At 38.4% G+C, this 24,271-nt stretch overlaps 1 protein-coding gene across 1 annotated transcript in view; it reads right to left on the reverse strand.

The window, feature by feature from the left end:
- Positions 1 to 4,942: 4,942 nt before the first annotated feature.
- gfra1b (gdnf family receptor alpha 1b) overlaps positions 4,943 to 24,271 on the reverse strand; it is a 196,798-nt gene continuing 177,469 nt past the window's right edge. Inside the window, exons 5-9 of the mRNA XM_060842446.1 lie at positions 18,403 to 18,512; positions 15,990 to 16,124; positions 14,765 to 14,952; positions 8,837 to 8,890; positions 4,943 to 5,218 (exon numbers count right to left, since the gene is read on the reverse strand). Coding sequence (XP_060698429.1) covers positions 5,045 to 5,218; positions 8,837 to 8,890; positions 14,765 to 14,952; positions 15,990 to 16,124; positions 18,403 to 18,512 — 661 coding nt within the window. The 3' untranslated portion in view covers positions 4,943 to 5,044. The remainder of the gene's footprint in view (positions 5,219 to 8,836; positions 8,891 to 14,764; positions 14,953 to 15,989; positions 16,125 to 18,402; positions 18,513 to 24,271) is intronic.

Raw genomic sequence — 24,271 nt, forward strand, 5'->3', positions numbered from 1 at the left:
TCCAAAACACAGCTTGTCTTCCCTTATATGGACAGCATTGTAACTCTAACCATCCTGAGTGGCCCCTGGACTGGTATAGGAGGCTGTGCTTGGCTTACTCTGCTGAGACTTTCTGACTGAAGGCTAGCTTCCTTCACTTGGCTTGGGTCTGCTGACAACTGTGGCAAGCTTCCTGGCTTTGGAGCTGTGCTAAACAGTAAAGCACGACAGAAGTAACAATAGATTTGTATCTCTGGCTGTGCGGGAAAAGCACAAAAAGGCAATACAAGGCAGGGATGCTTTGAGCATCCAGGTCGGCTCAATGTGAGGGAGCAAATAAACTGCCCAGGGATGCAACCTGATCCAGTACATTAGCTGGGAGTGTATCTGAGCACATAATGTCCCTAACTGAAGCATTACAATGAGAGTTGCCAGTACAGCTTGAGCATTTGGGGATGTGCCATGAGGGTTATAGAGTCATAGAGTCATAGAGATGTTCAGCATGGAAACAGACCCTTCGGTCCAACACGTCCATGCTGACCAGATATTCCAACCCAATCTAGTCCCAGCTGCCAGCATCCGGCCCATATCCCTCCAAACCCTTCCGATTCATATACACATCCAAATGCCTCTTAAATGTTGCAATTGTACCACCTTCCACCACATCCTCTGGCAGCTCATTCCATGCACGTACCACCCTCTGCATGAAAAACTTGCCCCTTAGGTCTCTTTTATATCTTTCCCCTCTCACACTAAACCTATGCCTTCTAGTTCTGGACTCCTTGACCCCAGGGAAAAGACTTTGCCTATTTACCCCATCCATGCCCCTCATAATTTTGTAAACCTCTATAAGGTCACCCCTCAGCCTCTGACTCTCCAGGGAAAATAGCCCCAGCCTGTTCAGCCTCTCCCTATGGCTCAAATCCTCCAACCCTGGCAACATCCTTGTAAATCTTTTCTTAACCCTCTCAAGTTTCACAACATCTTTCTGATAGAAAGGAGACCAGAAATGCACACAATATTCCAACAGTGGCCTAACCAATGTCCTGTACAGCCGCAACATGACCTCCCAACTCCTGTAGTCAGTACTCTGACCAACAAAGGAAAGCATACCAAACGCCTTCTTCACTATCCTATCTACCTGCAACTCCATTTTCAAGGAGCTATGAACCTGCATTCCAAGGTCTCTTTGTTCAGCAACACTCCCTCGGACTTTACTATTAAGTGTATAAGTCCTGCTAAGATTTGCTTTCCCAAAATGCAGCACGTCGCATTTTTCTGAATTAAACTCCAACTGCCACTTCTCAGCCCATTGGCCCATCTGGTCCAGATCCTGTTTTTAATCTGAGATAACCCTCTTCACTGTCCACTACACCTCCAATTTTGGTGTAATCTGCAAACTTACTAACTGTACCTCTTATGCTCGCATCCAAATCATTTATGTAAATGACAAAAAGTAGAGAACCCAGCACCGATCCTTATGGCACTCCACTGGTCACAGGCCTCCAGTCTGAAAAACAACCTTCCACCACCACCCTCTGTCTCCTGCCTTTGAGCCAGTTCTGTATCCAAATGGCTAGTTCTCCCTGTATTCCATGAGATCTAACCTTGCTCATGGGCTCTTCAGGACTGACACATGTTGGATGAAAATGCATGTAGATGAGGGGTGCCATGGGATGTGCCCTGAGGTGTTGGTATCTGATGTTCAACATAAACGCTCTTCAAATCAAATGTCCAGTAAATATTATTTAGCTGACCCCGAGCCTGTTTTTATTGATATTTTCTCTGTAAAGAAATTGAATGGCTAAAAATTGCAAGTCAGAGAGCAACATTGTTACTTCAGACAGTAAAAAAATTGACTTTTTTATTTTCTGGAATGAAAATAACATTTGGTATGAATAATAAATATTGCAAACAACATCAGTAACTGTGGCACTGGTATTTTCTCACGCTTCAGCCCCTCTGTAGCCTTTCTCAAAATCAATAACTATTTCCCCCACCAAAGTTTCTTCTCCATGATCCATCTTAATACGACTAATCTTGTTTGGCCAGAGATCCTCGAACAATAGTTTTTTTTCCCGGGTCTGCACTGATACTTCTACAGCTCCCCAAGAAACTATCCCAGGCTCCCCCTTGTCACATCTAAAAAATCCACAAACATATAACCAACTTCTACATGTATCCTGGTGATGTGTCTTTACCAATTTATCTCAACCCATTTCCTGTCTCTGCCTTCTCAAGACAGTTTATCCGATGGTTGGTCTTGGATGAGTTGCAATCCACTCCCCACCACCCCACCCCCCCACCCCCACCCCCTGCCAGCCTGGTTAAATACTGGGAAGACAGATACCATTCTTCTTATTCCAAGCCACAAAATCTTGACTCAAATTCCAATTCTCTCTCATGATGAATTTAACTATTCTCAGTCTTTGTTTCTAATTGAAAACCTTGCTTGTCTTCCAATGCATATAATCTCCATCCATTGGTCCCAATTCACAATGAGTGCCAATTTCTCCTGTCCGAAAATTGAGTAATTGAAAGATAATCTAACAGTTGGGAATGGTTTTCTAAGTGGCTTGGGAGGGCTGAAATAGGAGAAGATGGAGATCAGTCTCTTAAAAATGTGCAGTATTGTAAAGGGTGAAGGGGAGCCATAATACAAAATTATGAGTGAGACACCCCTTAGCTGGAGGTCTAACTGTGCAGTTCTTCCTTTAAGATGGTGATAGATTGACAGATTAAATGGTATGTATATGTTCTCTTGAGCTCTTCCTCCACAAGAAATTTGAGGTCCATGCCTGTAAAATTATGGGTAGTTCTTCTGTGTGTGGGTGTCATAGCAGCTTGTTTGACTGTTTATTCTCGTGGTTCTTGCTTTGGACATTCTTGAAAAACCTGAGAAAAACTTTGATAAAACACTGAACTTACCTGACAGTCAAGTGAGTGAATCATAAACGTAAAATTGGTCTGTTTTCACAATTATTGGTGAAGTTCTGACTTTGAAGAAAATTGCCCACAAAGATCTAATGATCACCATGCAAGGTCAGCAGCTAAACATACTGATGTATTCCTACAAACAGGAAGTCAGGAAATAAAATGATCTGGTTTTTACTTTTCGTTAAAATATCATGGAGAGTGAAATAAATGGATGGGACAAACATGTGGGATTAGAGGCTAAAATATAAAACAAACAATATTAAATTAGCATTTTAAAAGTGGCACTTATTTAACTATTATGGAATTATATGACCACCCACAAATAGAAAATTATTTTTTCAGGCCCTATAAAATTGTTCATGGCAGTAATTATAAACTTACTATGCCATCAAACATCCAGTGACACCTTCAACAAAGTATAACATTTTCAAAGGTGTTTAAAGCAGGGTTAATAGTGTAACAGGTTAGGGTTTGTCATTAGTTTCTGGCTGATTGCAAACTGGAAGAAACTTCAATAATGCACCATATGGAGAAGTATAGAATCACTGACAGCAGCTAGTGGTTTTCCACATTTAACGGCGTATGTGCAAATTAAAGCAATTACTCAGTTTCAAAGGACTAATGATGCCAAGGGTTGACAGCAAAATTCAGACCATAATACGTATAAGCACATCCTGCATTCTCAGGATTCTTTGTTACTTTAATTCATTTTAGTATTTTTGGTTTGGAAGAAAATGCCTGTGCTTTCTCTGATATCAAATACAAGGTATGTCCATATCAATATTCGTATAATCTTGTCACTGTACTTCAGATGAGACATTTTAAATTAAGCTTTCAACAATTACCAAGATAATTCATTTAAATTATGTAATTGATCGATGACTGTTTAGATTTACTATACAATCTATGACCCAGCTTGACTTCCATAGTCCATTAAAAGGATAGCATATTTGAACACGCCAACACAGACCCTTCATTTATTAAACATTTCTCTTTTTTTGAAGCACCTGGTATCTCGTGGATAATGCAAAGCAAGTGTGCATTTACAGATGTATAAATTAGAAACAGTTTCCCAACTCAATATACAGAATCTTTAAACATATAAATTATATCAGGAGACAAGGAATATTTTTGATGTGTAAACATGTTTTAATGCTCCATTGTAAAATATGACATATATTTTCCCTTATTTTAGTGTCACTGTTGGTTACAGCGGAGGGATTCTTCCTCTTCATTTCTACTTAGCTGTCAAATTCAGGAGCTTCAATCCTGACTATTCCCTAAAACTCTGGCTGTTTACCAACATGCCAGCTAAAAGGTTGATAGCTACTGAGAGAATTGCTGTACAACACTAATAATCCAGAGTACACTTTGTTACATCATTAGGGCTCTTCAGCTTTGACAATATTGCTCACAATGTGCTTGTATTAATGATGTTAGTTGAAAGGAATACAAACTTTAATTTATTAAGGCTAACTTTAAAATAATTTCTTAATTTTGCAATTGTAGATATCACAATTTCAGGAATCTTAAGCACATTACACATCTTAAATTGGTGACAGAGTAAAAGCCATGACATTGACTTATAACATGGGTAATGTTTTGCTCAATTTTGAGTGCAGACCATTTACATAAACATACAGGAGATATGAATGTATCATAAAAGATTAAACCATCTTAAGCAATCCAACAAACAAAAGAGGGGGAAAAAAACAACACTATGTCTTCCCACCCTGCAGCTGAAAACTTGCTGAACAATAGCTGTGTCAAAGGAGATAACATGACATCCCTGCTGTGCTGTACGTAACTTGTCAGATTCAATAAAGCAGTTGCATGGACAATGTAATCTGTTTACAAGTTCCCAGCTTAAGGCTAGGGCAAAAATACGTACAGCCATAATTAAATTCTGATCCATCAATTCCACAAGCCCACAAGGTTTCTGTTTGGAATGTAGGATTGCATCAAGTTTCACATAGCCCCTAATTCATAAGATGCTTGCCCCACCCACCCTGCCCCACACCCCATTACAATGAATCTGTTTCAACAAGGTGCCTCCACATAGTAGAGTTTGACCTTCTGAAAAATAAAATGAACAGAGAATAGATTTTATACAGGTCCTTTTATGCAACTACAATGTTTCTGTTGAGTAGACACAAGGGAGCGTTGACTGTACAATGGTGACCATCCACACCACTATGCTGATGTGAATTTCTGGAATGTCGGCAGATGAAGTCTCTGGAGATGTCTGTTCTTTGGATTGCACAGGAGCAAATTTCTTCTCATTTGAAGTGGAGATCTGTGTCTGAAAACATTTCAAATTCCATTAGCTAATTCTGTCACTGAGCACAAGCATAAAGGGGAAATTTCCTTAGTCTGCCCAGAAATGCAATGATTTGCCTGAAGAAATCGACAGACCACAGTAAACTCGAGCAATTTGCTTGGTTTTATTTCCAATTCACCTGGGTGCAGACTAATGGGAACATCCACTGTAACAAAAATAAAGTTCACCCAATGGAATTAGTAAAACTGTTATATTTAATGTTACTTTATCTGTGTATTTTGAAATTATGTCCTGTATATCCAAACTGAGGTTATTATTTTGATATAAAAAAAGAGCAGCAGTCCGAATACCAAGCTCTTGGGAACATCACTGCATACAATTCTCCAATCTGAAAAACAGCCATTCAATGCTATTCCCTGCTTTTTGTCCCTTAGCCAATTTATATTCATGAAGCCACTGTTTCTTAAATCTCATGGGTTTTAATTTTGCTAAAATGCATATTATGTTGCACTTTGCTAAATGCCTTTTGAAAGTCCATGCACACATCAAAATATGACTCTCATCAATCCTCAGTGTAACTTTATAGAAGAACACAATCAAGTCAGCCAATATTACTTGCCTGCAACAAATCTCTTCTGATTTGCCTTTATTATCCCACTCTTTTCCAAATGTCAATTTATAATTTTTATAGAAATTTTCACAAGTTCAAGTAGAACATCAAACATGAACTGTGCAATCAAAATTTTGACTATCTGAAATATTTCACATTACTAATTTTCTTTATATGCATTTTTGCAGATTTCTGCTCATGTTTGAAGAGTTTTAAAGATGTTGATGAACAGGGAGGCATACAACCACAATAAATTATCCCATTTCTAGTTGATTACTGATTACCCTTTGTGAATAATTTGCTGCGCTGCATCATTCATTCACCTTTCTTTCCAGGGATGGGGCACTGCTGATGTTAAAAGTGTGGGAGGTGGTGGTTAATAAGAAGGAAATTATTTAGTTCCATCAGATTTCCACACTTACACTGTAAACTTCATACTATTGATGCCTTCCAGGCTGCCTTCATTGGTGGAAGGGAATGATCAGTACTCTTGGCTCTCAAGAGCATAATTGTGTATTATGGGAAAGATTTTGGATGGAGAAATGATTGTTTATTTGTTCAAGTGCCCACGTGCAATTTTCATACTACTGTCTATGGGCATCCTTATTATGGAAATATAACATGAGAGGTGAAATTATTCTCATTCAGGAAAGAAATAGTGAGAATTACTGTGTGTAAAGTTATATGGTGTGGATTGTTAACAGGATGTTTAAATTAACTGATGACTGCAAGGCTAGAGGATATGAATGTAACATTGTCAAACCCCTAATGAAGTTGGAGATTAAAAGAACATCTTTTCCCACAGTGCAGTTGGTAGCTGAAGACAACATCTCATCAACTCTACTTAATGCAATATTGATTAATGGCCTTAACAAGCAGCCAGAGAAATATCTGATTATAAAAAGAATTGAAAGATCAGAATAAAGGATAAAATATTCTGTAGAGCTAGAGTGGTTCAGTTCTTTAGAGGCATATCATTGATGGAATACAATAGGTTGCATGAATAGTACATATATGGCCTTAAATTATTCCCATGATTATCCTGGGAGAGCAAGAATAATTAAGGAATTGATGGTATTCAGAATTCTAACTGTGGGGAGGAGGGAATAGGAGTTTGAAAAAAAAACAAAGTCTGAAATCCACACAAAACTCAATCCTTTCATTTTTAAAAGAACTGGATCATGTGAAATATGGAGAGGGTTGGGCAGTGGGATAGGTGGTGGACAGTGTGGGGAGTAATCTGCTCTGCATGGATGATTTTGCCTGTTTAATGCTGGTCAGCTGCATTTTGAAACATTGCTAGAAAAGGGACAGCCTTAAGGGGGTGAACTTAACTGGACCAGCCATATAAATGCAGTGGGTACAAGTGCAGACCAGAGCCTGGGACTTCAATGGCAGGTATCTCACCTCCTGACTCCACAAAGGTGTTTACCATTTCCAAGACATGATTATATTGTGATAGAATAGCCTCCACTTGCCTAAATGAATGTAGTTTCAATAACAGTGAAGGGATTTGACACCATACAGAAAAAAACAGCCTGCTTGATCAGCATCTATTCATGAGCTTAACCATTCACTATCTCCACTATTGACATAAAGTACATATTCAAGATGCATTTCAGCAACTCATCAATCCCCTTCCAAACTCAAGATATCTAGCAACTAATTGGAGGATAAGGACAACACATGCACGGGAACAACATCACCTCTAAATTCCTTCCAAACAGTAACTCTATCCTGACTTGGAATTACATCACTGCTTCTTCATTGTCACTACATCAAAATACTGGGACTTGCTTGATTCTTAACTGCTTGATTCCTAACTGTACCTACTGCAGATGGATACTGCAGTTCAAGAAAGGAGCTCACCTTCTCAATGGCAAACAAGGATTAAAAAAAATGCTGAGTTGGCCAACAATGATTTCACCCACTGAAAGAATTTTTTTAAAAAGTGAACTCCGTTAACGACAGTAAGAAAGAAAGCTATGGGCCACAAATATATCTTGCAAGAATGTTTCTCTACTGAAGGAATACTAGCTTATTTTTATAAAGTGCTAGGAAGAGCAGAAAAATGCTCTGCAGCATGTAATGAACAACTCAAAGTGACTCTCTGATAAGAAAAGGTTTGCGTGGTAGTTTTTGAGCTATCTTAGGTAAAACTTACTCCAATATATGCAATTCAGAAGGATAAAGTGTGTAATATCACAAAATGTCTGTTTGTGTAAGCAATGCAATATATTTTGAAGGGATAGGTAAATAGATTCTCCTTTGGCAGTATTGACAATAAGGCTTGGAAAGACTTTCTTTTGAAGAGAACTTTATCACAGGGACAAGAAATACAATGCCCCTGGATACCTAACATACTTTTGAGAATATAAATGCATGTTCATGTTAAATTTACAGCCTATTTGCACTCACCCATTCAAGACATGACTGAGGTATCATTAAAAAAAGATACCTCGAACAGCAGGCATACCTTTTGATTATCGGAAATATGAAATTCCAAGGCTAATTAAATAATGATTTGTAGATGCCGGTGTTGGACTGGGGTGTACAAAGTTAAAAATCACACAACACTAGGTTATAGTCCAACAGGTTTAATTGGAAGCACACCAGCTTTTGGAGCATCGCTCCTTCATCAGGTGGTAGTGGAGGGCTCAATCCCTCCACTACCACTTGATGAAGGATTGTCGCTCCGAAAGCTTGTGTGCTTCCAATTGAACCTTTTGGACTATAACCTGGTGTTGTGTGATTTTTAATTAAATAATGAACATTTTTAATTCTAATTCTTGGGAACAACACTTACCATTCCTTTTAGTTAAGTATAAATTACATTTTCCGAAAAAAAAATTAGCAATAGTACGAAATACTTTCCATACATAGGTTTGAATTATTTTTGAATTAAATTCAAACCTGTGAATGCTTTATATAAGAATTCAAATTATCCAAACAAGTTCAGATGGTGAAAATTATTGTTCTTAAAAAAAACCCATAATGAGCTATCAAGAGTTGACTTCTTAAATGCTTACCTCTGTAATACAAAGGTCTGGGTTCACTGATACATTGGATTGTAATCTCTGTGCCTGAGTACAAAAAATATGGAAATATTAGATTAATGCAGATATACAAATTAACTAGGACAATGCAATGACTTGAAAAGGAAATAACAGGATGTCGATTGTGGCTGGCAGGGCAGTGATGAAAGAGAAGACACTAAAGACAAAGATGTCTTATTCCCATTGGAATTGGAGGGGGAAGTGATGCAGCCTAAAGCTGACTAAAACACAAAAGGCAGGCAACCCAAGCTGGTAATTGGAGAGCACGGTGTCGGTGATAATCACAGTCAAGCCCTTAAAGGAGGTCAAGTGAAAGGGAGTGATACTTTCTGGTGAGACAAAAGCATAAGGGCTGGAAATTTCTGCAACTTTGTTCTGCTGATCTAAGTACGGAAGTGTAGCATTTATATCTGACAAGATCATAGGATCCTGAACTTGTCAGAAACTCTGTGGTCAACTAAATAATACAGTCAGGACAAAGCTGATGTCTCACAAAGTGGGAGAGCAGCTACACTTCTTGGGACAAGGCTGTCCCTGTAAATTAATATGATGGCAAAACAAAACTATAACCTCTATGACTGGAGGGCTTTTAGCAGTTAATGAGCTAAGCAAGCTCTTGGTAGAGGAACTGATTGTAGAAAAGATATGTTCCTAAATTATCTCTTGTTGATCTGATAATGCTGCAAATACTTGGTCCTGAAGACATGCAGGTTTTATCAGGAGACATAGCATGGGCCACTTGTTTTGTGTTTCATTCCTGCCGATTTCAGTGGAACCATTATTTGGCCTCAATGAATAATGACTGGCCAGCCATTACTTTCTGTTTTGCTATCATCAAAACTTAAAATTCCACCCTCTCAATGAAAAGGTACAGGTGTTGATTCTAAATCCAGAGATGCCATCATCAAACTGGATTGCAAATCCCTACCATGTTGCATCTCAGAGGAATTAAAGTGATATTCAATTACTCCTACCCAAAGGTTTAAAGATATTGTGAGGTATCTTCTCCTACTGATAGCTTGTAACTGGAAACCTGTACTCAATGTTTTAACATTATCTTTTCAGGACCCAGCAGGAAAATGGTCTTTGATAACCAGTTGATTTGTGTGCATCTCGATTCTTGGATGAACCAGAAAGTACGACCACTTCTTCCAAAGTGCTCATATCATGTTGCAACATCTAAGGTAATACATAAAATAAAGCTTATAACAGGGCAGAGAAAAACTGCTCACAATAATTGTATATTGTGACAGAACAAATGTTCTTTTTGTAAACAGTTGTAACTAAACTTAGAAGATGAGAGTTCCTTCATGTTTTGATAATCTCCTATAACAATGTGTTAACTGTATGGCTCAGCAATAGAATGTGACAGGAGACAGTGAGGTCTGCAGATGCTGGAGATCAGAGTTGAGAGTGTGATGCTAGAAAGGCACAGCAGGTCAGGCAGTATCCGAGGAACAGGAAAATCGATGTTTCAGGCTGGAGCCCTTCATCAGGAATGAGGCTGGGAGCCTTGGGACCCTTCAACCCCAGCACATCAATGTGGACTTCACCAGTTTCCTCATTGCCCCTCACCCCACCTTACCCCAGTTCCAACCTTCCATCTCAGCACTGCCCTCATGACCTGTCCCACCTGTCAATCTTCCTTCCCACCTATCCACTCCACCTTCCTCTCCAACCCCTACGTCCAATCATCTATTGCACTCGCAGCTACCTTCTTCCCAGTCCCACCCCCCTCCCATTTATCTTTCCATCCCCAAGACTCCCAGCCTCATTCCTGATGAAGGGCTCCGGCCTTCATGCTCCTTGGTTGCTGCCTGACCTGCTGTGCTTTTCGAGCAACGCACTCTCAAAATAGAATGTCACAGCTTGGTGTGTGAAGCAAACATTTTACATTGTTCAGTGAGCATTTGGTGAGCGCAGGGAGAGTTTTGATAAACTGAGACTTCTAGATCATAATGCTTCATTCATCTGTGAATTCCAGCCTGTAACAGCCATTATAATGGCATAAGCCTCCTGTTCTACATGCGCCTGGCCTTACAGTATCAGCATTGTTCTCTTCTATCACTCTAGCATCTTCTGAGACATGTACCATCTCTTTGTTCCTGATTCCAATATTATGAAGATTGTAGTATGCTGCCACAATTGATGGGACACTCCAAAGGCTCTGCTCTTCCTTTGAGAACATGAACTCAATTCTTAACCTTGTATTTATGTGTGTTTCTTTGTTGTATTCCTCTGCAGCACCAGTGAACCTACAGAAGTATCATAAACCATGAAAATGATAGGATTCCAGAAACTGATCAGCCATCCTGGTCTTTGCCTCATTTATTAACCTCAATTTTGAGGTGGGCTCACATGTTCAGAACTGCCTCAGCAGTTCCCATTAGCATCGATGAGGCCTGAGAGCTGTCAACCTTTCAATTAGACTGGCCACATCTGGAGCTCTTACGCCATACTCAATAAGAATGGCAAGTATGAAGATGGCCAATTAGGAAGCTACCTTTGGGAAACTAGCTCCACCAGTCTGACATCGAGCAAGTATGAACTTCTGATGTGCACAAAAATGTGCTGGAGAAACTTAAGGGAATGAAATCTGACTAAATCCAGGAATCTAAGACAGTTAGCTGCAGAGATACATGATGCATTGACTATAATTTCCTGAAATTCCCAAGATTCTGAAACAGTCCTAGCAGAGAGGAAGTTAGAAAATGTAACACTGCAGCGTAGGCATTAATGGAGCATTTACAAATTGGCAGTCTCTGACAAGTACAATGGCACAAACAATACTGGCACCTCAGTTATTTGCAATCTACGTTATTTTAATGACATATACAAAGAACTGTAAACCAATGAGTCTAAGTTTGTTGATGATATAAAACCAGGAATGTAAGCTGTGACGATTTTACAAGCAGGCCACGAAGAGATATAGGTTAAGAGTCTGTTGGGGGACTGGGATTTCAGCTGTTGGTGGCAGGGAAATTCCATCAGTTCAGTACGGGACCTCTTATAGAATCAAAAGCTCTTCAAAAAGTTTTGAGAGTTATCTAATTAAATAATTCGACTTATTAACAAATACATTCCTGTTTTAATTAGAATATCATTTTAATCCTTAAGTAAAATGAAGGAATCCAACTCTATTAGAATAAACATAACTTCACAGTTCATCATATTTTGTCTTCCCTAAAATTCCCTTTGATTTCAGTTTCCATTTGGATATGCTGGTCATGTATATTTCTGCTACCGATTTATGTGAGTCAGTTAACCATTAGTTTTAACAGGAACTCAATAAGAAGCTTTTATGTGAGTTTAAAATAAGGATGTCATTTTTATTGTGCAGTGCAGCCTTTGTGGAGTTTGAGTAAATATCTTGAAAACATGCTTCTTCTATTTGATAAGTGCTCTTCCTGAAACAAATGAAAATATGCACTCACACACTCTCATATATTCTGTTGGGATCACTGAGCTATCTTTAACAAACTAGAGTATCAGCTAGAGGTGGTGCATAAAGTGTCAGAAAACCTTTTAGGCTTGAATCTTACTGTTCTGGAGAAGAGAAATTGACACTCTGGTGTGTGCAGAACCCAATTATACATTTTGATTCTCACTCAAAACAAATATGCTTTTTGGTCTGTTTAGATTTCAAGGGAATGAAATACTTCATCACAATCTTAATTCATTGTAGATTTTTGTTTAAATAATTATTTTAGTGTTCACTTTTTTCATTTACCAACTTTAAAAAGTTAGATTTACTACTGGTTTGAAAAATAGTAAAATTGTTACTCCTGGAGCGAAAGCTTAACCATAGTATCACCAGGTGCTTTTGCTGTTTGATTGCTTGACTGACTTATATGAAGCTACAAACTTTCTGCAGCTCAAAATGAACAAGTCTTTTTTCAAAAACTGTATTCTTTCATGGGATGAGTGCATCATTGGCAAGACCAGCATCTATTGCAATCCCTTTAAAGTGAATGGATTGTGAGGTCATTTCAGAGGGTAGTTAAGTTTCAACCATATTGCTGGAAGTCTGCAGCCAAATATACACACGGCAACTTTCCTTCCACAAAAAAACCAGCCAAGCAGATGGATTTTTTATAACAACAATTATAGTTTCATAGTCACCATTACCAAGATTAGCTTTCAGTTTTAGGTGTATTAATAGAATTTAAATTCAAAGAACTGTCTTGGTGGGCTTTGAATCCATGTCCCCAGAATGGACTATGTTTTCTCTCTGTAAATGCTACAAGTCCTATCAAGTTCTTCCAATTTTTGTTTCTGTAGGAGTGGAACCCAATCTGACTTCTATTTTTAAAAACTGGCATAAGAACAGCCTATTGCACTCTGTGAGCACTTTATTAGAAAAGAAAAAAATCTCCACTATCTCATTTCACTCTAGTGCTATCTTAAGCAGGCCTTAGTTCCCTTTCAGAAAGACTTTCTCAAAGGCTTTCCAAGCCTATCATACATAATTCCACTTTGTGTAGAACCTGCCATCTGCATTGATTGTCAGAGTTAATCCCATATTTTATGGTTCTTGTTCTTGTCGATCTCCACTTCCCAACCCCCGTACCTCATTCTTTATAACAAATCCCTTTATGACCATATTCCATCTGCTGAAGCTTTACTGAGTTAAACATCTCTGCTCACATCTAGTTTGAACATGCCTTCAGCCTTCTTCCCATTCTTGTCAGGACACCTGACAGAACATTCTTGCTACATTAGAGTCATAGAAGTCTACAGCATAGAAAAATGACTTTCAGCCCATTGAGTCTTTGGTGCACAAAACCAACCATTTAATTATTGTAATCAAATTTTCCAGCGCTGTCTCATAGCCTTGAATGGCTTGGCATCATAAGTATTAGAAGGCTTTTGAAAATTACACATTATTGGGACAATATGGTTCAATCCTAAATTTTGTTTTGAGAAGGCAAGACAGTCATCCCCCTTTTCTACCTGCAATTTGATCAAAAGTAAAAATAAACCCTGAAGAATGATTAAAGATTGTACCAAAAGAAATGTCCTGTAGCAATCAAGCATTTCCCTTGAATATTCTAACTTATTCAGATACATTATTTTGTAAAACTGTAATTATGGTCTTATTATATACAGTTTTATGTAATTTAATTAATATTGAAAATAAAATGCTATCATTTTTCTGCTTTCAACTGAATTACAATTCTGTAACAGTATTTATTATTTTTCTTTCAGTTGGCAAGACATGGATACTAATATTTATACTTCAATTCTTATACAGCTAAATATCACTGAATATAAATATTTTCAAGAGGATAGGTATTAAGTAGTGTGTTTTACAGATCTAATTTGTAAATCTTCTCAGTCTAAGAGTGAACAATGAGACGGAGCACCATTATTGGCACCAATAATGTAATCTTGCTAAAGGACAATTTTCTTTTGTGAATACTGCAATTGTGGTAATGTGTCCAAACCCTTTGATTATCTGGCAAGATAAATGCTTTATTTAATTGAACTTCAAGTCTCACAATAACTGCCACACTAAAATAGAAATAAATTGTTTTATGATCAACTGGCCAGTTTCAGTTATTGAATTTGACTTACACACAAAGAGTTATCAGAACAATCAAGTGGCTTTTTTTTGTCTTAACATACAGTAAAAGTGAAAAAAAAATCTTTTGGCAACAGATCAGTGCAGCCTGGCAATGTCAGCACATTGCTAATACAACTGTCAATTACACCTGACAAGACAAGATGACAAGTTATCTCATGTCTAGTGTTAAATCTCTAAGGTTTTAAGCCATGGATGTGAGTATTCTACTTCATACTAATTAATCAGTGTTTTTTTCTCTCAACTCTTTGCTATGATTACCCTTGATAATCATGTAGGCATTGTTTGGTTTCTGTGGATTTTTGTCAATCCCTTACCTGTAAATTTGCACACAAAGGAAAGACACTGTCATCATCTGCTGAGTGAATTTCATTGCCGTAGCTCACTGACTCAGAATTATGCTGTGGTGTGTAGTTCTGTTTCGATGATACTGTTGTCAGTACAGGAGGCATTAATTGCCAAACATTCACATCGGTGCCATTACCAAATGCTTGTATAGCATTTTCTGTGGAATTAAACAAAAATAAGAATACTATGCAGTTGCATTAAACTCTAATCAACACTTTAGTAAAATATCACTTGAAAAATCTAAGTATGTTTCAGTAATTGTGGGCATCACCAAATTACATGATACTAATATTGTGCCAAGAATCACTGATGGGACTAAGCAAAAGCCTTGATACTTTTGATACTGCCCATCCCCAGCAGTTAGCGCTGCTGCCTCACAGCACCAGGGTCCCAAGTTCGATTCCAGCCTCAGGCGACTGTCTGTGTGGAGTTGGCACATTCTCCCTGTGTCTGCGTGGGTTTCCTCCGGGTGCTCCAGTTTCCTCCCACAGTCTAAAGGTGTGCAGGTCAGGTGAATTGGCTATGCTAAATTGCCCATAGCATTAGGTGCATTAGTCAGAGAGAAATGGGTCTGGGTGGGTCAATCTTCGGAGGGTCGGTTTGGACTGGTTGGGCCAAAGGGCCTGTTTCCACACTCTAGGGAATCTAATCTAATCTAATCTCCCACCCAAGTTTTTACTGTTGGTAGGTTTTCTTCTTCAGCTGAAGTGTTACACAGGAATAGAGAAGAGTTATATTCCCCATTGTCTCACTAACAGAGGCAGTGGCTTTTGTTTGAATAATGGATGTCACTGAAGTAACGTATGGTAGTTATTTTGATGTATAGTTAAATTAATATGCATTGATGATCTGTTTCAATGCTACTTACATCTGTCTGAAATAACATGATCAATACTTATGTATTTTTCTTGTACCATTCTGTTTTTATGCGTATAGGTATGTATTCTACATCAAAGAATAGATGTATAAGTGTTCAGTTAGTTTTGTTAGTTTCAAATATATTTTGAAAGGGCAAATCTCATAAAAGACAAGGTAAACCAGAGGCTTTTTCATCCAGATGAATCGGGAAGTTAGAGTACTTTACAATCTGTCAGACAATATCATCGAAATTTTGTGTTTGGATGACAATTAAGTGATAAATTTAAATACAATTGCTACTTGTACAAAATCTTTAAATCTTGCTGTTGAACTTACTGAAACATCTGTTGTCCTTAAAAAAATTGTGGAATTCATCGCACTCTTCCTTCTGGTTCCCACTTCCATTGCAAGTACACCATGGCGCCACACTGATGCCGGTGGAATCAATATAGTTTGGGGTGATGACAGTTCCTGTCAAGAGAAGCCAAGATCAAATTTAATGATCATTCATTTAACCAAACACAAACTGTTTTTTTTCTGAGATAAAACACTTTGGCTGTCATATCATAGTTACTAGAAAAGAAGCAAGCGTTCAAAAATAGCAAGAAATTGCTCACCCATTACTGTTTTCCATTTTTCAAAGTCAAGCATCAATAGTACCAAGAAAGATAAAAGACAGTTTTACGGAAAATTGGATAAGCCATTTCTCAGGCATTGTCATTCAATAATAGATCCAGGCTGAAAGTGTGAGTCTAACATGGACTTAGAGGTACAGAAATTATAAGACAGAAACAGATCATTCAGATAAACCAGTCAATGGTGATTGCCTTTGAACAAAGATGTTTAATCACATTTACATTGATGAGGTGGTTTTAAAGATGATGGGCTAAATTTTGTGGAGATGCCAGGGTACTATTGCCAAAACCAAAAGTGGGTTGGTTGATGTGTCAAAGTAACACCACCTCAGCAGGTAGCAGGACCCGAGACTACATCTTATACATGACACCCATCAAGATTGGGGACCTGCCCAAAGAACAGTCAATCCAATCAGAGGGCTAGCATCTCAACAGCACCAGCAGTACAACTGCAAAGTTGCTGTCTACTAAGAAAGGGCTGGGGGTGCCTAAGCCAATTACATTGGACTCAGCAAAAGCCAGGAGGAACCTCACTGAGGCAGGTAACATTGTTATCACTGAGATGGGCACTGTCACTGCATGGGTGGAATCGTCCAAGGACTGTGCAAAAGTGTGGACTGGAAATGCTGGAAATCAGAATCTGGATTACAGTGGCGATGGAAAAGCACAGCCGGTCAGGCAGCATCCGATGAGCAGGAAAATTGACATATCAGGCAATGGTCTGGGTGGGTTAGTTTGAAAGGGCAAAAGCCCCTCATCAGGATTTTCCTGCTCCTTGGATGTGTCTGACTTGCTTTGTTTTTCCAGCATCCCTCTAATCTAGACTCCTCCAAGGACTATGCCATGCCTAAACAGAAACAACTCCACGAGGCCTAATGGAAATCACAATCTGACAGTTCTCCCTGTTGTATCAGAACCTTCTGCCATTGGCAAAATGCCAATAAAGATAAAGCCATTTAAATTGGTTCTGAATGAGCAGTTCATCTGTCACTATTCACACTATTTGTAAAATGGTACGGTGGCTAGAGAAAGTTCAGCACCTGCCCATGGCTTACTGTGCCATTTTGCAAGTCTTCCTGCCTCCTAAAAGGATTTGAAGGTGCCGGTGTTGGACTGGGGTGGACAAAGTTAAAAATCACACATACCAGGTTATAGTCCAACAGCTTTTGTTTTGGAGGCACTAGCTTTCGAAGCACTGCATCTTCATTGGGTGGTTGTGGAGCAGAATCATACAACACAGAATTTATAGCAACAGGATTGCAGTGTCATGGAATGTAATATTAAATAAATTTAGCTTTGAGTCTTTCATCTCTTAAAATAATCATGTTAATTTCAGTTCCTTCATATGTAAATCCCAGAACTTTTTAAAAATTCAATTCTCAAGATAGTTATTAACAATAGGTGCCATCTTATTATCTGAGCTGAGATGGCACCTATTGTTAATAACTATCTTGAGAATTGAACTTAAAAATGTTCTGGGATTTACATATGAAGGAACTGAAACTAACATGATTATTTTAAAAGATGAAAGACTCAAGCTAAATTTGTTTAATATTACATTCCATGACACTGCAATTCTGTTGCTATAAATTCTATGTTGTATGATTCTGCTCCACAACCACCTGATGAAGAAGCAGTGCTTCGAAAGCTAGTGCCTCCAAAAAAACCAGGTTAGACTATAACCTGGTATGTGTGATTTTTAACACTGCCTCCTAAAATGTAGACAATGGGCCTGGAACCTCCTGATCAATAATTCCACATTGTGGATGGGGAGGCTGTTTGAGGGTCAGTTTAATCTAACAAACATAAATATAAAGAAGTCACAGCTAAATGCAACAGGAGATTCATAAGAATCCTTTTGACTCAAAATGTGGTTAGAATATGGGACTTCTTCCCACAAGGAGTAATGATATATTTATGAGGTGGTTAAACAGACACATAGGGAAGAAAGGAATAATTGATACATTGAAACAATGGTGTAGAGTGGCATAGAGAAGCTTGTGTGGAGCATGAACAGCAACATTCACCAGGTGAGACAAATAGTTGTTTCTTTGCATAAATTCCACACAATTGTACATAACGTAAGGAAGTGTGTCCTCTTTACTAAAGCTTACCTATGAGTCCAGAGTAAGCAAGTAAACAGGCTGCATAGTTCTGCTTTAAGCAGCCACTTACAGAACGAGGTTCCGGCTGACAGTTTGTAATGAAATCTGCAAGCCGTGACCTGTGAAGAGATCAAATAAGGAAAATTATTACATTATCGCATTAGCATGAAAACAAGAGAAGCTTTTTGTACTGGTGCAATAACAATGAGCGCTGCAAATATAATTTCTTAAAAGTGTTATTGAAAAACACTTTCTGTAAAGATGCACTTCTCATTAATATATTTACAACAATGATTGCTCTCGAATACAGAAACATCTTTCAAAAATATTCCCTGTGATACTGATATTAGCCACCCTCCCCCATTGTAGCATGAGTGGGGTCGATGTTTAAGAAATAAACATCATGACCCCAACACCGCTGTGTGCGTACTAGTGAGTGCACTGCTATCCGTATCCTTTAATTATGGAATGAGCTGTTATAGCTACATTTAAAAGGCATCTGGATGGGTACATAAATCGGAAGGGTTTAGAGGGATATGAGCCAAGTGCTTGCAAATGGGACTAGAATAATTTAGGATATATGGTCAACATGGATGAGTTGGACCGAAGGATCTGTTTCCATGCTGTGGCGGCACGGTGGCACAGTGGTTAGCACTGCTGCCTCACAGCGCCAGAGACCCGGGTTCAATTCCCGCCTCAGGCGATTGACTGTGTGGAGTTTGCACGTTCTCCCCGTGTCTGCGTGGGTTTCTTCCGGGTGCTCCGGTTTCCTCCCACAATCCAAAGATGTGCGGGTCAGGTGAATTGGCTATGGTAAATTGCCCGTAGTGTTAGGTAAGGGGTAAATGTAGTGGTAGGGGTATGGGTGGGTTGCGCTTCGGCAGGTCGGCGTGGACTTGTTGGGCCGAAGGGCCTGTTTCCACACTGTAAGTAATCTAATCTAATCTGTCTGACTTTAAATGAATGAATTCTTCAAGGGTTTATCTGGTCCATTGTGCCACAAGAAGAGTCTAACATGAAGAGTCTTGAAGAGTAACTAAGATGAAGTTTATAATATCTCTCCAAGTTTTTACAGGTTACTAAAATAGGCTCTACATCACTTCAAAGATTGTTGGGAGGACTTGGCTTCGGGGTCTGCCTCCCACAGATCCTACTTCCACATGACATCATTGCAATGCACTCAATCAACCCTTTCAGAACCAAATACAACATAAGCCTGTCTTCATCTTTACAGTTATAGGTGGCATTTGAGTTTCCTGCTTCCAAGAACAGGACACTTAATTCTACTATTTAAATCAAGCTCTTGTAGTGCAGCTAGGAGCATGATTTAAACTTAATTTTAGGATTTGGGGAAGTAGATGGCTAAAGGGAGAGAAGGTCAGTGAGATCAAGCCAGTACGTGCTTTTCCAGTACTGTTTTGGAGCTGTGAGTATTAAGAATCCTCCCCTAATCTGCTAGCATACCTTCTGTTGATTATGATCTCCCTTCTCACAATTGACCATCCCTACTCTGCTGATACTTGCCTCAATGCCTCCTGTTTGCCTTGCTTCATGACCAGTCTGACTAAGGAACAAACACTCCCCTTATTGAGACCACATGCTGTAGCCTCACCCACCAACCTGTCAACCTGGCCAGCTGCTGGAAGGGACACTGAATGGAAGAATAATAAAGTGGACTTACGTGTTTCCAAAATTTCTAGGAATTGCTCTCAGCGACCATTCTATCCACTACCACTCTATCCTTTTTTTTTCATAAATATCAAGGCCAGCATCTTTAGTACATATCTCTCTATAAATTGTATCATACTGCTCCCAAAGGCAGCCTTATAGAGCAAATCTAAGGTATTGATAAAGTATTAGCTTTTATGGTTTAAATAAAGGTTTTATAACAGAAATAAATGAAAACTATTTGTTGTTAAACGTTCAACTAAGAACTAATTAATTGATTTATATGAAGGATTTCAGAGTATCTGATACACTTCAATACATCAGAAACGTATAACAGAAAAAGAAGACAATACGTTTCTTTTATGGCTTGGAGCTAAAATTTATAAACACAGATGCTCCAAACCATCCTCCATCAAAAAGCAATTAAACTATTGTTTGCCTTCAAATATATTGGTCCAATTGTCTTGAGAAATATATTAAGCATCTCCGCATTGTACCTTCCCTCCTCTGTTAAATTGCTTGTTGAAACCTTATCCTCAACCAAGATTTTGGTTATTTTGTGAATGGGTTTCAAATTCTATTTAGTATTGCACCTGTGAAAAGTCTTGTTAAAGGTACTACATAAATTGTGGAGAAAATTGGGTAGCAATTTTAAAGGGCAGGACCAGTTGGAAACTAAGGTGGAATGTTTAATCCTGCATGTCCAATGAAAATTACTCAAGTTATTTTGCCATCCTGAAGCTGTTGAGAACTACTGGATTATGTTTTTAACCCTATTCAATTCTGCAGGCTGTAAGAGTAACTTGCCCTAAGCTTCTATGATATACCAGGGATCCAGAATAACTTACTGTATTTGTCACCTGATATTACCCTAACTTATGTGACAGGAACAGGATAGGGTTGGGTTGGATATCCAGCTTAAAGTTAAATTTGTTGATTCATATTAAATGAGCATCTAATCTGAATCCACTTGTCTATACCAATTGGGCTAGTCTAAAACTATGCCTATGCTTTCAATCACCATACAATGCCAAGTAAGAAAGAAACTAAACTGAACATACCTGATACATTTGACTTTCTGTGTATGTATTATACTCACCCACTGTCAGAATAATGCTATTGTAACAGCGTTATTTTATGTACAAATTTTAATCGTTGGATGTCTTGTTTCCATGGACAATGATAGTCTTACATATACCCAAGATAGCTATATACCTCCAAGTTTCACCACATGCTACCCAATTACTCCACTTAACTGCCAAAGCCCAAATCTCTGCAATTCCTGTACTAGATCTCTTGATCTCTATATCTCATGTTCCTTGTTTAAAAAATTTGAAATCTATGTATCTGACCAAATGTTTGCTCACCAGCTGTATTATCTCCTTTTGTGGTTTGGTGTTAAATTTCTTTTGATAATGCTCCGAAGAAGCACCTTGAGATGTTTTCCTATATTAAATGTATTGTATAAATGCATGTTATTTTTTACTTCAGCAGGGAGAAATGTATTTTTAACAAGGTGATGTGTTTGACTAGCATTCAGACATTTACACCATCACTTTCTTCATAAGGTGGATGATTTGCTGAATGGTTTCTCAGCTTTTGCATTATTCATTGCAGTTTGAGTTTGGTATATTCAAAAAGGTAACTATGACATGATCCCTAGTAATGGGGTCAGAAAGTGTCTTTGTTGTCAAGTCTAATAGATATAATGACTTAAACCAATGACTATGCAAATTACTCATATTGTTATAAATGCCATTTGTCAGCACTGAAGCAAAAATATGAAAATGCACATTAAATATTATTCCTAATCAAGGAGTGGATTTCATTAAGACAACTCCATTACAGTAAAGTACTACCAATGGAATTTTTTATGCCACTGTCTTCTGGTTTTATTTTCCATCAATTATTTGTCAAAAATTGCACACTGCCTAGACTATTACTCATCTATCAAAATGGACTACAAGGACCAATTAGCTAAAACAAAGGCAGCAGAAATATATTGGTGCTCTATATGACACATAACTAGCCTGTACTAATCAATCATTATGTGTGTAATAAAAATGAATTATTGATTTTAAATTAACCAGTAGTATAAAGAATAAAAATTATAGTCACTTCATTCTGAAAGACCTGCAAGTTATGAAGACCATTCAATCCTCAGAATTAATTAAGTCTTTAACATTATTGCTGAACTGAAAGAAATTTACATCACTACCAAAATATCAGTTCATTCCCAATGTTTAATATCTAGAGGTCAATGAATTCAGCGTATAAACAAAGGATAACAACTGCCCAGAACTACATCTTTAATTAATGCATTTCTTCTCCTCATAGGTCTCATGGCTTCAAATAAATCACCTACAACCCAGAAGGATTGGATACTTTGGGTAGTTCATTATTTCGTTAATGTGCCCAGAAATTAACTGACAAGTGATGAAATTTGAGTGGAACATGGCTAACTAGATCTATTATTCTTTCTCAATGTCTCATACACACTAGCAGATTTAATAAGTGACAAATTTAAAAATTGACAGGAGGGTGAAATACCATAACCAAAATCAGCATTTATTCAATGTAATTCACATCAATTAGCTGCAGTTAAGTTTCTGGTTACTATTCTTTGTTCCAGCCTATTTTTCTTCTGTTCTTTCAGTTCACCCACCACCCACATAGATCAAAATTATACGGTCTCCCTGTTGGCAGGTTTGCAAGTGAAGAGCACCTATGAAAGTCCTTGAATGGTCTTCTCAACACTCTTATGACTGTCCTTGTTCTGTAGGAAATCTTTACATGTGACAACTGAGATCTAAGGCAGGCTACCACATCTTGGCCAGTTGAGGTTCTGAAATGACCTTGCTGGTTTTTTGTTTTGGTCAGCCCCTGGTCTCTTCATCAAGATTCCTATCTCCTTTCCCCAGCCACCCAGGGCTCATTTCCTCTCTCCATATCTCCATACATGGAGACCAGAACTTAGACTACAAGCAGTTCCCAAATTCTGAGATAAAACAAGGAACTGCAAATGCTGGAAATCTGAAACAAAAACATAAAAGTGCTGGATGAACTCAGTAGGTCTAAACAGAAAAAAAGTTCTCAAGTTTTGAGTCCAGTGACCCTTCATCAGACTTTTTTTGGGGAAGTGGTTGGTGCCAGAAAACTGGAAATTTGAAATGGATGTAAGGCATCAGAAGAATCATGGATATAATTGGGAAGGGACTGGACAAGCAGAGAAAAAGTCAAGTCAAGGTAGGAAGAGATAAATTCCCTGGGACAGGAACAGTGGGTGTAAAAGTAAGCTTGTCTGGGCAGTCCAATTGTGGATTTTGGGCAACAGGTATAAGTGGGCTGTATGGAGTTGGGGGCCTATTAGGTGGGAGGCTGTTGGAAGGACATCTCAGGTGAGATGAGATTAATGAAGATCATGGATACAGTAGCTTGATGTTTAATAGTGAGTTCATGGTCCTGGGGAGATAACTGAGGTGTCCAAGAATTAATAAAGGTTCACTGGGCTTGAACCGCCACTCTGTTGTTCTCTCTACAGATGCTGTTAGACCTGTTGAATTTCCACAGCACTTTCTGTTTATGTCCCAGATTTTTGTCCTGACTGCTGCTTGGTATTGCTGGCCAGCAGCTCTCTGAAGGTTGTGAGATGACTATAGGTTGGAAATCCTGTCTCAAGCCAAGTAAGGGCTTTGTTTTTGGAGACAGCAGAGTTATAAGTAAAATCCTCATCTTACGAAGGACAATTCAATGAAGGCAGAAGGTAAGTGGAGTTGGGGGTGAAGAGAAGAATGAGAGCATCACTATGTATTGCAGTCAGAGTTCAGAGATTAGCCAGCAGAGCAGTACGACTGTTGACTCACTCGTTCCCTTTGCAACTATCACAAAGGCATATTGCGTTAACAGTCATTGTTATACACTTAAAGTTGCATAAAAAAGTACTGAATCTATCCAGCCAATTTCTTTCTGGGTTACAGAACCTACAAACTCAGTATATAAAAAGAAACCTCAAGCTAAAGTATCATATGGAGAGGTAGTGGTGTAGTGGCACTGTCACTGGTCTAGCAATCCAGAAACTCAGCAAAATATCCAGGAGGCATGGATTGCTTCCGACCTGGACAGCTGGTGAAATTTGAATTCAGTATAAATCTGGAATGAAAATCTAGCCTAACAATGGCTATATAATCATTGTCAATTATCATGAAAATGC

Source organism: Hemiscyllium ocellatum, chromosome 22 (genome assembly GCF_020745735.1).
Source record: "Hemiscyllium ocellatum isolate sHemOce1 chromosome 22, sHemOce1.pat.X.cur, whole genome shotgun sequence".
Classification (NCBI taxonomy): domain Eukaryota; kingdom Metazoa; phylum Chordata; class Chondrichthyes; order Orectolobiformes; family Hemiscylliidae; genus Hemiscyllium; species Hemiscyllium ocellatum.